Here is a 12,833-nt window from a genome sequence, read left to right on the forward strand (position 1 = left end):
GTAAAAAACCCAACCAACCAACCAAAGAAATAGTAATCAAAAGTTTTAAATTATTATTTCATATAATTGAAAAGTTTGTTATTCTTACTCCCAGGGGAATTCAGAGGTGTAGTAAGAGCTGATAATTACATTTCCCTGAGTAACTAGCCAAAGTAACCTATGAAATAGCTAGTTTATTGCTTTTTTTTCAGAAGAGAAAAAGTTCTGAGCAGAACAAACCTCATCCAACCTGCATTATGTGTTAAATGAGTTAGAGGCTACTTCTGGTCACAAGTATCTCACTGGCATTTTGAGTAATTAAATGCTGGGTATCCTTGCCCTGTGCCAAGAGAAATCTACCTGCCTTGTTCTCTCTCTGCCCTGTGCCAGCCTGCTCTGACACCATGCCTAGAAATCCTACCCCTCTACAAAAGCTTTTGCAGAAATTAGGAAAACTTGGGAAATTCCTTTACTATGTAGATATTCTGGTCAGAGGACACTGGTGATTGGAGTCAGTGTGCTAAGTCAGGCTTTTCAAAATAGCTTTCCTGAAGGAAGAACTTGGAATTGTGGAAATGCTGATTCCATTTAACATGCCAAATTCAGTATTTTGGCTGATGTGAGGTAGAATGTTTGTTTTCCAGACACTGCTAGCATCAAAAAATGAGTGGGCTACACTCAGTGATCACATTGGTTTCCTTTTAAATCTCAAGCATTGTTAAGCTCCTCATTTAGGATGCAGAGCAGCCAGAGCAACCTTTTTCTGTGTGCACAGAGGCATCTGTGAAAAGTCCCAAAGTACCTGTGAATTGTCAGCCACTCACTTAAATGTAAATGTTTTTAGATACTGCATCATCTTAATGCTCCATTAATACTGTCAAGAGAATTGGCTTATTGCAGATGAGCATTTTGGAGGCAGAAGCTGGTAACATGCCAGGTACATAATCATTCTCCTTAGTTTTGGGGCTCTATGTATGAACTCTGAAGTAAAAGAAATGTCACTCTCTGCATTTTTATCCTACAGGTGCAGCAGGGATAGTTCTGTACCTCTGTAGGATGAATTCTTAGTCCAGGCACTCACAGATTTAATAGTGAAACAGAACAGTATTTCTGGAAGCAACATTTGTTAGCTCCAGCTGAATGCAAACCCAAGGGAAGGTCTGATTTGGGGTTCTCTAAACCTTCCTGTTCTGAAGTTAAGCCTGAGGCTGCAGTTCTGTCAGGTGGTAACTGGTTGTAGAGCATGTGGGGGTCCAGTTAAGTGCAGTACCAACAACTAATACTTGAAATGGAAAAAAACCCACAAAACAGTCAAGAGTTGAGTCTAAAAATGTGGAGGCAACAATTTATCTCAGCAGCACAGTGTTAAATTCTCTTTTATCCAGAATTTTTGCTGTGCTGGTCAGGGGAAACAACAAATGAGCCAGCCCAGCTCTGGCTCACCCAGGTCTGTATGGAGTTGTCCAACTGTCCTGTTTCCTGCATGGTGCTGACCTGGAGGGAAGAGAAGCAGGATGGAAGCAGCAAGACAACACATCCAGAGGGTGGTCATGGGAAGCTGCATTGCTGTGTGTCATGTGGAGCCCACCAGCCTTCTACTCAAGGTACAAGTTGGTTTTGGTGTGGAATGACAAAACTGTCAGGAATTACCAGCTGCTCAGGGGGGATATCATATTGTCAGGAGGATAAAAGTGAGAGAGAGAGAGAGAGAGAGAGAGAGAAGGAAAAACACTTGCAAAGATGTGACTGTAGTCTGCTTCCTAGGAGATGTTCTGTGTGGATTAATGGATTTAAACCAAACTTTGCATCTATCTGTAGTTTCTGTATTTCTCAGGGCCGCTGAGTTAAGGCTCAGAAGAAATTACCTAAAGCTAAATGTGTGCACAGCCCAGGGTTACCTTCCTTTCATCTTCTCAGTCTGAGGTATCTGCTGGTGTTTTAAATGTGCCAAATGCCAGGGAGGTAAACCTGGCACTCGAAAGGCTTAGGAGGACAAGGTCAGAGCAGCGTTCAGACAGGGCCACTGTGGTTGGGGAAACCAAACCTCTTGCCCAGCACATCCATTGGGATCAGGTCGTGTTCCCGTGGATGTGTCAGGAGCAGATTCTTGTCACAGGGAAATGGAGGCAGGGGCCCAACTCAGCCTCTTCAGCCAATCTCTGAAATTGCTCTGTAACTTTGGCAGGACAGAAAAAACTCGGAGTGTAACCAACCCCACCTTGTTAGTGTTTGCTAATGGCTTTAAGGAAGTCCTCACCCTCTTTCTTAATGGAAGCTGAGCCGGGGAGGACCCTTTGTCTTGGTGATCCCTCTTTTAAGGTGCTGTCCTGGGATAAGGGCTTTTAATTTCTTTTGAAGATGGTTTTAGAGAAAACTCATTAGAGCAAGTGCACCCACAAATTGCTGTGGCTCTTGTGGTTTGACAACGGATGAGTGAGCTCCCAATTTTGGGGTGCTCTTGCAGAAGAGCATTTTACTGGAGGCTCCTCCTGGGTTACTCACTCTGTACTAACAGCTTAGGCAGCTGGGTTCAAAAGCATCCGTGGACTAAGAGATTAAAACAAACAGAGTGAAGTATAGTAGTAATAATAATTTATAGTAATAACTGGATTTTCTGTTCAGCTTGAATTTGGGGCCTGGTGAAAGACTGTATCTGATGTTTTCTCTGCATAATTTCAAACACATTAAAATGTCATTAATAGACCTTTTGCAATAGAAACAATTCTGGCTATTGATGAGAGCAGCATAAACCATGCATAAAAGCTTTTCCAGTAAATAATAATTCTAATCATGATATGTTCTTCTGGGGTATTAGTCCAACTGTAGGCGGTAGGGAAAAAATTAGGGTTATTCTGGAATATTTAAATGAAGTACAGTAAGGTGCAGTGCAACATCTGCTTTATCCAGTTCTGAGGCTTTTGCCAGCAGAAAGTCTCAAGCCAAACTAAATCAGGCTGCTAGGTGAAAACAAACTGGTTTTGAAAATAAATAAGAAAAAACAGATTTGATAAAACTTGATTTATTCAAAAAGGGCTGAGGTAAACACACTTGAATTTAGTCTTGCTTTCTCTGTTAGAGCCATTTCTTGGAATTACACCAGTTAAATTTGATTCAGAGGAGATAAAATTGGCTACCTATTGAGGAATAAAATACTTAAGCCTGTTATGTAGTATTTTAACTTACTCGAGCATAATAAAACATGGTAACCAAGACAATGTCATGGAAGTGTTGTCAACTGTGCAATTTCTGTGTAAAAAAAGCTTGCAAACAGACTCCCATATATACAATTTTTGTCTGTATGCTTGAGTGCAAGCCTCTACATGTGTGTAATTGCATTGTAAAATCTCATTTGGATTAAATAAATTATATAGATACATACAGACAGCACTTCTGCTGTACTCTCCATTTTAAGAACTGATTTAGATGTGTAGCATCGGTCACCACTTGAACCCCATTCTTCTGATAAATGATCCACTTGCAAGAAACTGGAGAAAAACCAGGTTTTTATTGTCCACTGTAGGATGTAGAAATACTGTTCTGGGGCTCATGCAGTTTGATCTGGAATTGTGCTGTAACTGCAAGTTTATTAAAACCCGATGCCTGCCAACAAGGTTAAGCAGAGGTTCTTAGAACAAAATCAGATAATAATTTAAACTGGTGGGGTTTGCCAGGGATCAGTGTTGAATCAGACTGTTGCCTTATTAATAAAGGGTGCTGTTAATTGTTCTCAATTTATATGAAAAGCTAGGATTGGGCATATTGTGCATTAAAGTAGCTGCTTCTATAAAACTGTGTTTGTGGCTTTCAGAAGTTATCACTTTGCCTACTGAACTCAGAGCACTCTGCTCTTCCCTTTCATTAGTTTACATACTATTAGTGATATTTATTTTCTCTCCTTCCTTCTCCCTATCCTGATTATTTTAGTTTCATGCCATGGCAAATAATTTCCTTTGCAGCTTAAGAAAGTTGAAAATGCATTCCATAGTTATTTAGTGTTTCACATAAATGGTAACTTAAAACCAGTTCAATGGTGCAATAAAACATCAAAGCCACCCTTAACAGCATCATAATCAAAGTCTAAATAAATGTTTTTCATTTTTTTACTCCTGCCTGGCAGGACTCCCACTGCATTACCACGCAGCTTCAGCAGCAGTTGAGAGAAATGGGTCTGGAAAGTAAACTCATATCCTCAGCGTGGAGCTGTTAGGTAAATATACTGGTTTTTACATTTGATGCTATGGTCTCATAAACATGGGTAACAAGCTCCACCAGATGCCCAAATCAGAGATTGTTTTTAATGCAAATATCCTTGTATGGACACTGAATGGGTGGATGATGACATTTGCATACATATAGAGCTTAATCTGGAATCAGGAGGCAATTTTTTTTGCACAAAACTCTCTACATTTGCTAAAGCATTCTCTCCTTAGTTCACAACAGAGCTTTTTTTATTTACAGCTATTCCCCTTTGCACACGGTATTTTTCAGCAATCGTTTTTCAGTCTGTGGCTCTAAAGAGGGTGACATCCCTTGCCTGGCATATGGTGACAAAGCCTCCTTTCCCAGCCTTTCTGGTGCCTTCTCCTCTTGTAAAGCCCCAGTTGCTCTCCAGTGTCAGACAGCTTGTGTCCTCCACGGGCTCCTGGCTTCTCGGAGCGATCTGTCGTAAGGAAGAGTAGCAAAAAAAGAATTTTTCAGCTGACAGTTGATGAAGAGCACAATGAGGGTCACAGTCAAGAGCAGGAAGAAAAACAGAATGATGTAAGTCACCAGGTCGGGTTTGTTTATTTCCCCTTCTTTTAACACCCTGGCTGTCGACAGGTAAAAAGTAGAGGAGCTCACGGGTCTGGGGGTGCCGCTCAGGTAGGGAGTGTTGGTCTGAATGATGTGAGCTTCAGTGGCACTGGTTGAATTTAGCAATTCACTATACATGTTCTTGCTTAATTTTCCTCCACGGTAGAAGTAAAGCAGGAGTGCAAACGCAGTCAGTCTTTGGCATAGGAAAGAAATAAAGTTTCTGCTTGCAAAGGGCTGAAAACCAGCTGCATTTTGTCTTTAAAAGAAAAAAAAAAAAAAGGCAAATTAATTCCCTTTCATGGCTCAGTGACTTTGTTTAAAGTCTTCTTCGCTCATATCTACAGCCTTCATCCACAAATACTAATCAAAAATTATACAGGTACCTCGTGTCCTGGCCCTCGTTCCCTTCTTTTCCCTTTTTTTTCCCCCCTTCTTTTGCGGGAATATCCTGGATCATATGCTGGTCAGCCGGGATGGGCTGGTAACTCCGGAGCCTGCTGGGAGCCCCGCATGGGAAGATGCTCTGCTCACCCCAGCCCCGGGGCCGGCAGCCGGGCAGAGAGGAGCCAAGGTTTGGGCTGTCAGCTCTCACTGTCCGTGTAGGGAAGGCACGGTGGGTTTCCAGCTGATTTTCCCAAGTGAGATGCTCACAAATCCGGGGTTAAATGGCATCTGCAGGGAGAGGCGGCTGCTGCTTTGCCATCCGGCTGGGTTTGCTGCCGCCGGGCTCTGCCTCGGGAGGCTCCGTGCTGTTGAAATCCTGGTGCTGTGAAGCATGAATTGACTTTCTTAATCCCAGTTAACAGCACTCTGCGGAACCAGTGTTAAGAAGCTGAGCTTTCTCCTGGAGCTTTCCAGGCAATCCTTTCGATTGCTTTGAGAAAAAAAAGAAATTAAAAACCAAACCAAAACAAACAATGTCCCTTCGTATTAAAAAAAAAAAAAAAAAAAAAAAAAAAAAAAAAAAAAAAAAAAGCACACCAAAAAAGCCTCTCTGGGAATGGGAGAGGGGTTGGTTCTTTGGAAAGCCCCTCTCTTAACCGAGCTGTGAGATGGGACTCGGCAGGATTCTCTCACTGACTTTTTCCCCCGACAGAAGCTCCGCTGCAGCGTCACTTGGTGCCGTGGAACGGGGAGAGCTGCGTGGTGATGCCGACCAGCGCTGCAGCCCGGGGTGCAGCTGGCACTGACACGATGCTCAAAAGGAAGAGATCTTCTGAAAAAGCCTCCTGAGTGCCTGAGGCTCTCAGGCTGGAGGTTTCGAGCTGGGGGAGGGCAGCAGAGAATGGGACAAAAAGATTAAAATTGCATCAAAACCCTTTCTTTCTTCCTCACACTTCTATTGTTAACATCTAGAATAATCAGAAAATGCTTCCCCCCCCACCCGTTTTTCCTTTTTCTCTTTGATGTGGTCCCCAGCACTCTCTCCAGCCTGAAAATTAGCATGTTAATTTTTTTTTTTTTTTTCTTTTTCCTTTTTAACATCAAATCGCTTTTATACTGCTATCAGCTGCTGGCTGCTTGCCAGCTTGCTCTCGCAATCCCTCACTCCCCTGCGTCAGATCAACCGTGTTAATACTTTTTATTTTAAGGCACTGCAACTTGAAAAAGATCAGTGGACAGGGTCGGGGGGAGAGAGGAACAAGGGAGAGAGGAGCACTTGGTAACTGGGCAGAGAAATGGGTGAAACATCTCAAATCCCAGGGTGCTGATCCAAGTAAGTGCTAAAGCTGCTTATGATGAGATATTGCAGCCAGAGGTCCCGGGTGGTTAAACGTTTCAATTAGCATAATAAATGTTTCTGCTGGGAGAGGGGGAATGAAGAGAGGAGAAATTTTCTGGTCAGTTAGGTTTAAATAAAATGAAAGAAAGTCTCTGCTAGAGGGCAACTCCCTCTGAGGCCCTGGTCAGTGTGTTCCTCATCTCCTGCCAAGCTCCAGGTGCTCCAGGTAAATCCATTGTGCCTTCAAAGAGGCTGCTGGGGTGGTTGAAAGCTGTGACATCCTTGTTCACATCCTTCTGCACCCATCCTCAGAAAATCCACCATGACATTTATCTCCAAGTCTTGGGGACCTTTTGAAATTCCAAGGAGGTTTTCCTCTAAAGCTTTGCTGCTTTTTGTTTATCTCTTTTTTTCTTTTCCCCCTTTTTCAGCCAAAGTGAGCTGACTCTTGTGTGGCTGAGGGGCTTTCCTTGCCTGTATCTATTGCTCCTCTTGGGGACAGGTCTCCTGCCTGCAGAGCCACAGGAGTTACACCTATTTACTCTGTGTGAGTCCAAAGAACAGGGCATGGAGGCAGCCAGCCAGCACAGGGCTTGGAAAAAATCAACAGTGTCATAAAAAGCTAATATAGTTTGCAACTGTTTTACCTACCATGCCTCCTTGAAATAGGAGTGTTTGTGAGCAGCAGCACAAGGTGGCTGGCTGGAAGGCTGTCTTCCCAGGACCATCCTTCAGCTGTCATTTTCCTTATCTGGTTTTAACCAAATTTTGCATATTTTTGTTTGTTTGTTTGTTTGCCTCACTGTTTTTATTAGTCTGTAGAAAAAGCAGGAAGGCAACTGGGGGCCGAGCCCTATAAATAGAGTGGACAGTCTTAGTGTTTCATAGACTTTAGCAAAAAAGTTTGTTATAAAAAGCTTCTCTGCAAGCGTTACCAGCTCTGCAGGAGGAAGGAAAAATACTACAAAGGATGCACGTGAATGTCATAGCCGTGGGTGCATTTTTGCACAGCACAGAAGTGTGGGTTTTGGCAGCCCTGTGGTGCTCCATTTGATGGTTCAGAGCCAAACCGGGCAGGGATGGAGAAGGAAGGGCTCTGCCAGGGTGACTCCTCTATGGCCACATGCTCCTTCTTTACCTCCTTTCTTCCATCCTGCAGGAATCATTCCCCTGAGCCACTGGAAGTGTCCCTGGAGGTGGATGGGCCAGTCACATCGATGGGACAGTCACCTCACTGCTGGGAGGGGACAAATGGGCTGTTTGCTCTGCCAGGTCAGTGCCTCCATACAACCTTCAGTGAACCTGTACACCCAGACCCCCCTTCCCTACCCCTGCTCCTGAGCATGCTGCACTCAGGCACAGAGCTGGAATCTTCACTCAGCTGTTTTGTTTGGTTTTTTGTTTGTTTTTTTTTTTCCTCTTTTCCTCCTACAAAATATTTTATCTCATTCTTGAAAGATTTCTGCTCTGAAGATGGAATAGTTCATTGCAGTGCTGGTGCTTTGGGTTGAGGGCTGTTGCTGATGGTCATGGTTCAACCACCCAGCACTGGGGGAAATCCTCTGGGTGGTTTTCAACTGCCCCCTGTGCACACAGGCTTGGGAGTGCATGCAGTTTCTCCTGGATTTTTTTTGCCTGGCTGGCTAAAGCTGATATAGAGACTGATGAGAAGCACTAGGAGTAAATCAGATGTATTTTTTGCAGCTCTGTATCCATGCTAAATCCTAAAAAGCTAAATTGTAGTAAATAATACCTTCATTGTAAAAGTAAGAACTGATCTTTTGCCTTTGCTCTCCTTAATTTGGAAGGGATTTAAAAATCTTTGGTTGCTTGTAATTTTTCCTCATTAAATTCGTATGTAATAATTGTCTTATGGTTGTTTGTTCTCTCTCTCTTTTTTTTTTTTTTTTTTTTTTTTTAAGGTTTCCAGCATTTAATGACTTGTTTCAATAGTGGTTTATTGTACACTGGCAATGGTACTGTAATGACAGAGTCTCTGCCACTGGCTGGAGTTTAAAAATAATGAACCTTTGAGTGTTGCATTGTCCTGGTGTGTTTGGAAGCTGGGTCAGCACTGCTGGCCCTGGTGCCACTATGGGGACAAGTCCCAGGGCTGCTGGTGAGGCTATCTCATCTTTCCATATGGATCCCTCTTCCCCCAGCTGCATTCAAGAGCAAAAAATTCATCTTGGAGGTGCTGGAATCTCCTGGAGCCCCAGCTGACCCAAGGAATTTATTGATGGTCGTGGTGACTTTGTGGCTTGATCTTGGTCCAGTCCTGCAGTAGCGTGAAATAAACAGTGACAGAAACTGTCCAGAGGTGAAAGAAGAGAGACCACAGCTTGTGATCCTCAGCTCCACCTTGCTGCTGCTCTCTGGGCTGGCAGGCCATTGCCTTTGCTGTAAAAATCCTTCAGCAAAGCTCCCACCCAGCTCAATGCAAATCTTAGCGGGTGGGAATGCTGGAGCCTTTCTGCATTGCCACACTGGTAAATAATGCATGATCTCTTTTTCATATGCTTGTGCAACCCCTACCACGATAAATATCAACCAAGGGAAATGAAAGTGGAAAGAATCATTCTCTTTCTCAGTCGTGCAACCATTTACAACCTGCATTATGATCCTTCTGCTCTTTGGAGTGAGAGGCAGGAGGGGGGAATGTTTCTATTAGCAGACCACAGTGTGACAAATCATGGCTGTGACTTCTCAGTGCTGCAGAAAAGGAGCCTTAAAACCACATACAGGAAAGAAAATAAAAATAATATCCAGAGATTATTTCCTTTTAAAATCACTCTAAAGGAAATACTTACAGCTCTGATATCGAGGGTGCAGGAGCATGAAACTAAGCACAAGACACCTAATTCAGGGGTCTTGGTGCTTCAATATGAGGCTGGGTGCCTGAAGAAATTGTCCCGAGTGCAGAGGTGTCCTGAAATTATTTTGTTTTAAAAGAGCTTGCATGTGCTATTTAAAACCAGCTTCCAACATTTGGTTTTTCAGGGCATGGTTTGCACCAGTGAAAGAAGAAACAGTTGCAAAGTTTCCAGAGAAGTCTGTGAAAAAGGGAGCAACAAGCATCCTGCACTTCCTGCCACCCAGGTAAGCTTTGCCACTGCCACTGGACTTGGGGAAATGCCTCCTGTTTTTCCATCACCAATCCTGCATGCTGCAGCACCTTGACAGAGCTTCCAAGGGGTTTTGCAGTGCTAGGAGCTTCAGCCAGAGTGAAAGTGTTTGTGACTCTATGTAGTAGATAAGTGGATTCCTTGTGTCCTGAAAAAAAACCCCTCTTGTTTCTCTCTTTGCAACAGTTTTCTGGGTGTTTACAGAAGGGAAAGCCCAGCTGAGGTTCCTGCAGCCAAGAGTGGGGGGGTGGGCAGCTGGTTGTGCTCCAGATGCTCCAGGGGATGGATGCAACATCAGCACATCCAGACATGAAGCAGGAGGATGTTTTAGAAGTAAAAGCAAGAGATATAACTGTAGGATAAAGTTGTCTTTTCACTTTCTTTGCCTAAATTGGGTCACAAGGGACTGGTTTGTGAGCAGAGCTGGGTGTAAAAGAGGACACCAATGCTCTGGGCAGATGCAAGGGTTTCCATAGATCACCACAGATCCTCAGACAGACATGGGCTGCTGCTCTGTTGGCTACCTGGACATGTTGGCTTGGGCCAGTATTAGTTCTATCTCTGCAGCATGGTGATGCTCCCTGGGGCTGGTTCCTCACAGGGCTCTTTTGTTGGCTGAGCCTCTCTTTATGCATGACTTTTTTCTTATACAACTCACCTGTCTGGTGTCAGGAATTTTTCCTCCTTTTTTGGAGGCATCTGGATATGGTCTGGCAGTGATGGGAAGCTGTGGCTGTTCTTATTAGACAGCAGGTTGGGTAGACAGTGTTCCTCTGCTTATAGATTTTTGCTTTGCAGCTTTTTTTTTAGGCTCTATATTGATTGTAAATTATGAGGACAGTAAACAGCAAATAATGAGAGTGAGTAATTAAACAGGACCCTGCCTCCCTGCACATCTGCCAGGCCTGGGTATTTCTTATCAGGGTGTCCATTTTGCAACCTTCCTTCATGGTTTTAAAACTGGACTTGACAATACTTCCTCACCCTGCAGGGGTCCAGAGGATTAATGGCTGAAGATGGCAGGGTGATCCGATGTGGTAAAAATTAAAAAAAAAACCCAAAAAACAAAACCGAAAGAACCATCCAAAACAGGGTGGAAGAGGGAGATGAACCCTGGTACTGATGGAGCTGAAATTTCAACAGATATTGGCACTCTCTCACTTTGGAGTTTTAGATAAACTTATTATGGGAAGCACCAGACCATGAGTGTGGCTGGCTGCTGCTTTAAGGCATATTTTCATCTATGACTTTAAAAAAAAAATTACAGGAAAATTGAACACTGTGTTCCTCAGCAGGCCAGGGAATTGGGGAGTTAATTGTTTGTGTGCTGCTTCATACAGAAAACCAGTTTTATAATTTCTAATTTGTCATTCATAGCAGTCTAACTCAACAAATGACATTGTTTTGAACTCAAAGGTCTTTTTTTGCTGTTATGATATCGACCTTTTGTAAAATCCACAGAGCATCTCTGGATGAGGTGACTTACCTGCCCATGGCAGAGGATGGGGCTGCCTTGTTTGCTCTCAGTCCTCAACAGAGCCAAGGTTTCCATCAGTTTTGGCCTTGTCTCTCAAACCAAAGTCATGTAGGACAGCAGAGCAAAATTATTTGTTCCCATTTTTTGGTATTAAATATTTTATTAAGAAAACCAACTTTTTGGCTTTGTTGTTTTGGGGGGTTCTTTGTTTGTTTTGGTTTTTTGTTTTGTTTTGTTTTTCTGTTCTCCCAAACCACCCATAGATGTACAAGGAAAGGGTAAAGTTGCAGTTTCAAGTCTTGGGGAGAAAAAGGCTCATGGACTTGCACATTAGGTTTCTGTGTCTATTTATTCTTCTTCTGTGATGGAGTCTGAATCCTGGAGAAGGACTTGGCACGTATCATCACTCTATATTTGGGTTCCATCTCTTTATGTAAGAGCTTATGCAGTGGCCCAGCCTTGGATCAGATGAAATCTGTCAGTTTTTCCTGTGTTCCAGATTTTCAAGGCTCCCCATTAACCTCGGAGCACCCTCTCCTTTTGTGGAAAGTATGGTTTACTTTAGGTTTTTTACTTTAGGGTTTTTTTTAGAAGAAAGAGGGAAGCCCAGACACCAGGCAGAGATGGCAAGAGACCCGAGAGCAGCAAGCCCAGCTGGCAACATCTGTTGGAGGGGAAACCATTCTTAATCATCTTGGTCCTTCTGTTAGCATGACTTGACCAGGCAAATCCTCTTCACCATTAACTCTGTTGGCTCAATATCTTTGGTTCTCTTTGCCTAAGATTGTCACTATTACCAGTCAAGGCAAGGTAGCTGCCCACATTTCCCAAGTGGAATTGGGCTGCAGCATGTTTGAAGAGTCCTTGTTTAGGGAAGCCTTGGAGAGATGCTTCATTATGGGCTAGGGGCTCATCTGTGACTCTGTGGTCACTGGGCACCCCCAGGGAAACTGTAAAATGCTTCAGCAAAGAGGATCTGAAGCTCAGGTTTATTGAACAGACTTAGAAAGAGAATCTATCAGCATGTGACAAGGGTTATTTGAATAATTTAAAATCTTATTGCTGCTGGAACATCTGTTCTCTCATGGAACAAGAAAATTGGTTTAAATTTCGATGCTATAAGCTCATGGAAATAAATTTGAAAAGCTTGAAAACCAGTATCAGTTAGGGTAACATTATCTTTTTCACATCTATAGCAGTGCTCATGAAAGGAAAACTGCATGAAATACAAAGCAAATAAAAATGTCAGCCTCTTGAAATATTTGCAAGTAATTCCTCCACCCCTTAATAAGAAAGACTTCACCTGACTTGTGACTTTACAGAGAAAAGCAGTGTTATAAAGCTCTGTTTCTTTTTGAGAAGATGTTACAAGTCCTGTTCCTTGCCTAGATACAGGCAAATACATTCCAATTGTAGATTAATTAGTTCTCAACCTATGCTGGTGGGAAATCTAGTAGAGTATTGTTATTAAAATTCATGCTTTATAATCAGTGCAGTTAGCATGGGCACTGAGAACAAGATAAAGGACTTTTACATTTGGTTAATAGTGGAATTATATAACTCTTGCTATTGTTTAATCCATTGCTAAATTTTTAAGCAGAGAGAAAAGTTATCATGAAGAGAAATTGTTGAGATCTTAAAGAGAAAGGTTGTGATCCTCCTCAAAGGCTACAACAAGCTAGCCATTAATTATGAATGCTCATTAATTATAACAGATTGTCTGCCCTAAAAT

The 12,833-nt window shown here is 42.9% G+C and overlaps 1 protein-coding gene and 1 long non-coding RNA gene across 3 annotated transcripts; one reads left to right on the forward strand and one right to left on the reverse strand.

The window, feature by feature from the left end:
- Positions 1–4,067: 4,067 nt before the first annotated feature.
- On the reverse strand, positions 4,068–5,702 carry SMIM32 (small integral membrane protein 32). The gene is made up of 2 exons (XM_071758771.1): positions 5,160–5,702; positions 4,068–5,032 (listed from the first exon to the last, which is right to left on the reverse strand). Exons 1-2 carry the CDS (start codon positions 5,231–5,233, stop codon positions 4,594–4,596), a joined length of 513 nt encoding a protein of 170 aa, XP_071614872.1. The 5' UTR covers positions 5,234–5,702; the 3' UTR covers positions 4,068–4,593.
- A 27-nt stretch (positions 5,703–5,729) lies between these two features.
- LOC139802998 (uncharacterized) lies at positions 5,730–9,583 on the forward strand. 2 transcript variants are annotated; one of them, XR_011728834.1, is made up of 4 exons: positions 5,730–6,493; positions 7,659–7,771; positions 8,422–8,747; positions 9,500–9,583. It is a non-coding gene; the product is annotated as an uncharacterized lncRNA (long non-coding RNA). The 2 variants fall into 2 exon arrangements; XR_011728833.1 differs by lacking the exon at positions 8,422–8,747 and having other exon boundaries at positions 6,243–6,493.
- Positions 9,584–12,833: the final 3,250 nt, after the last annotated feature.

The sequence above is a fragment of the Heliangelus exortis genome, chromosome 15 (assembly GCF_036169615.1).
Source record: "Heliangelus exortis chromosome 15, bHelExo1.hap1, whole genome shotgun sequence".
Taxonomy (NCBI): Eukaryota; Metazoa; Chordata; class Aves; order Apodiformes; family Trochilidae; genus Heliangelus; species Heliangelus exortis.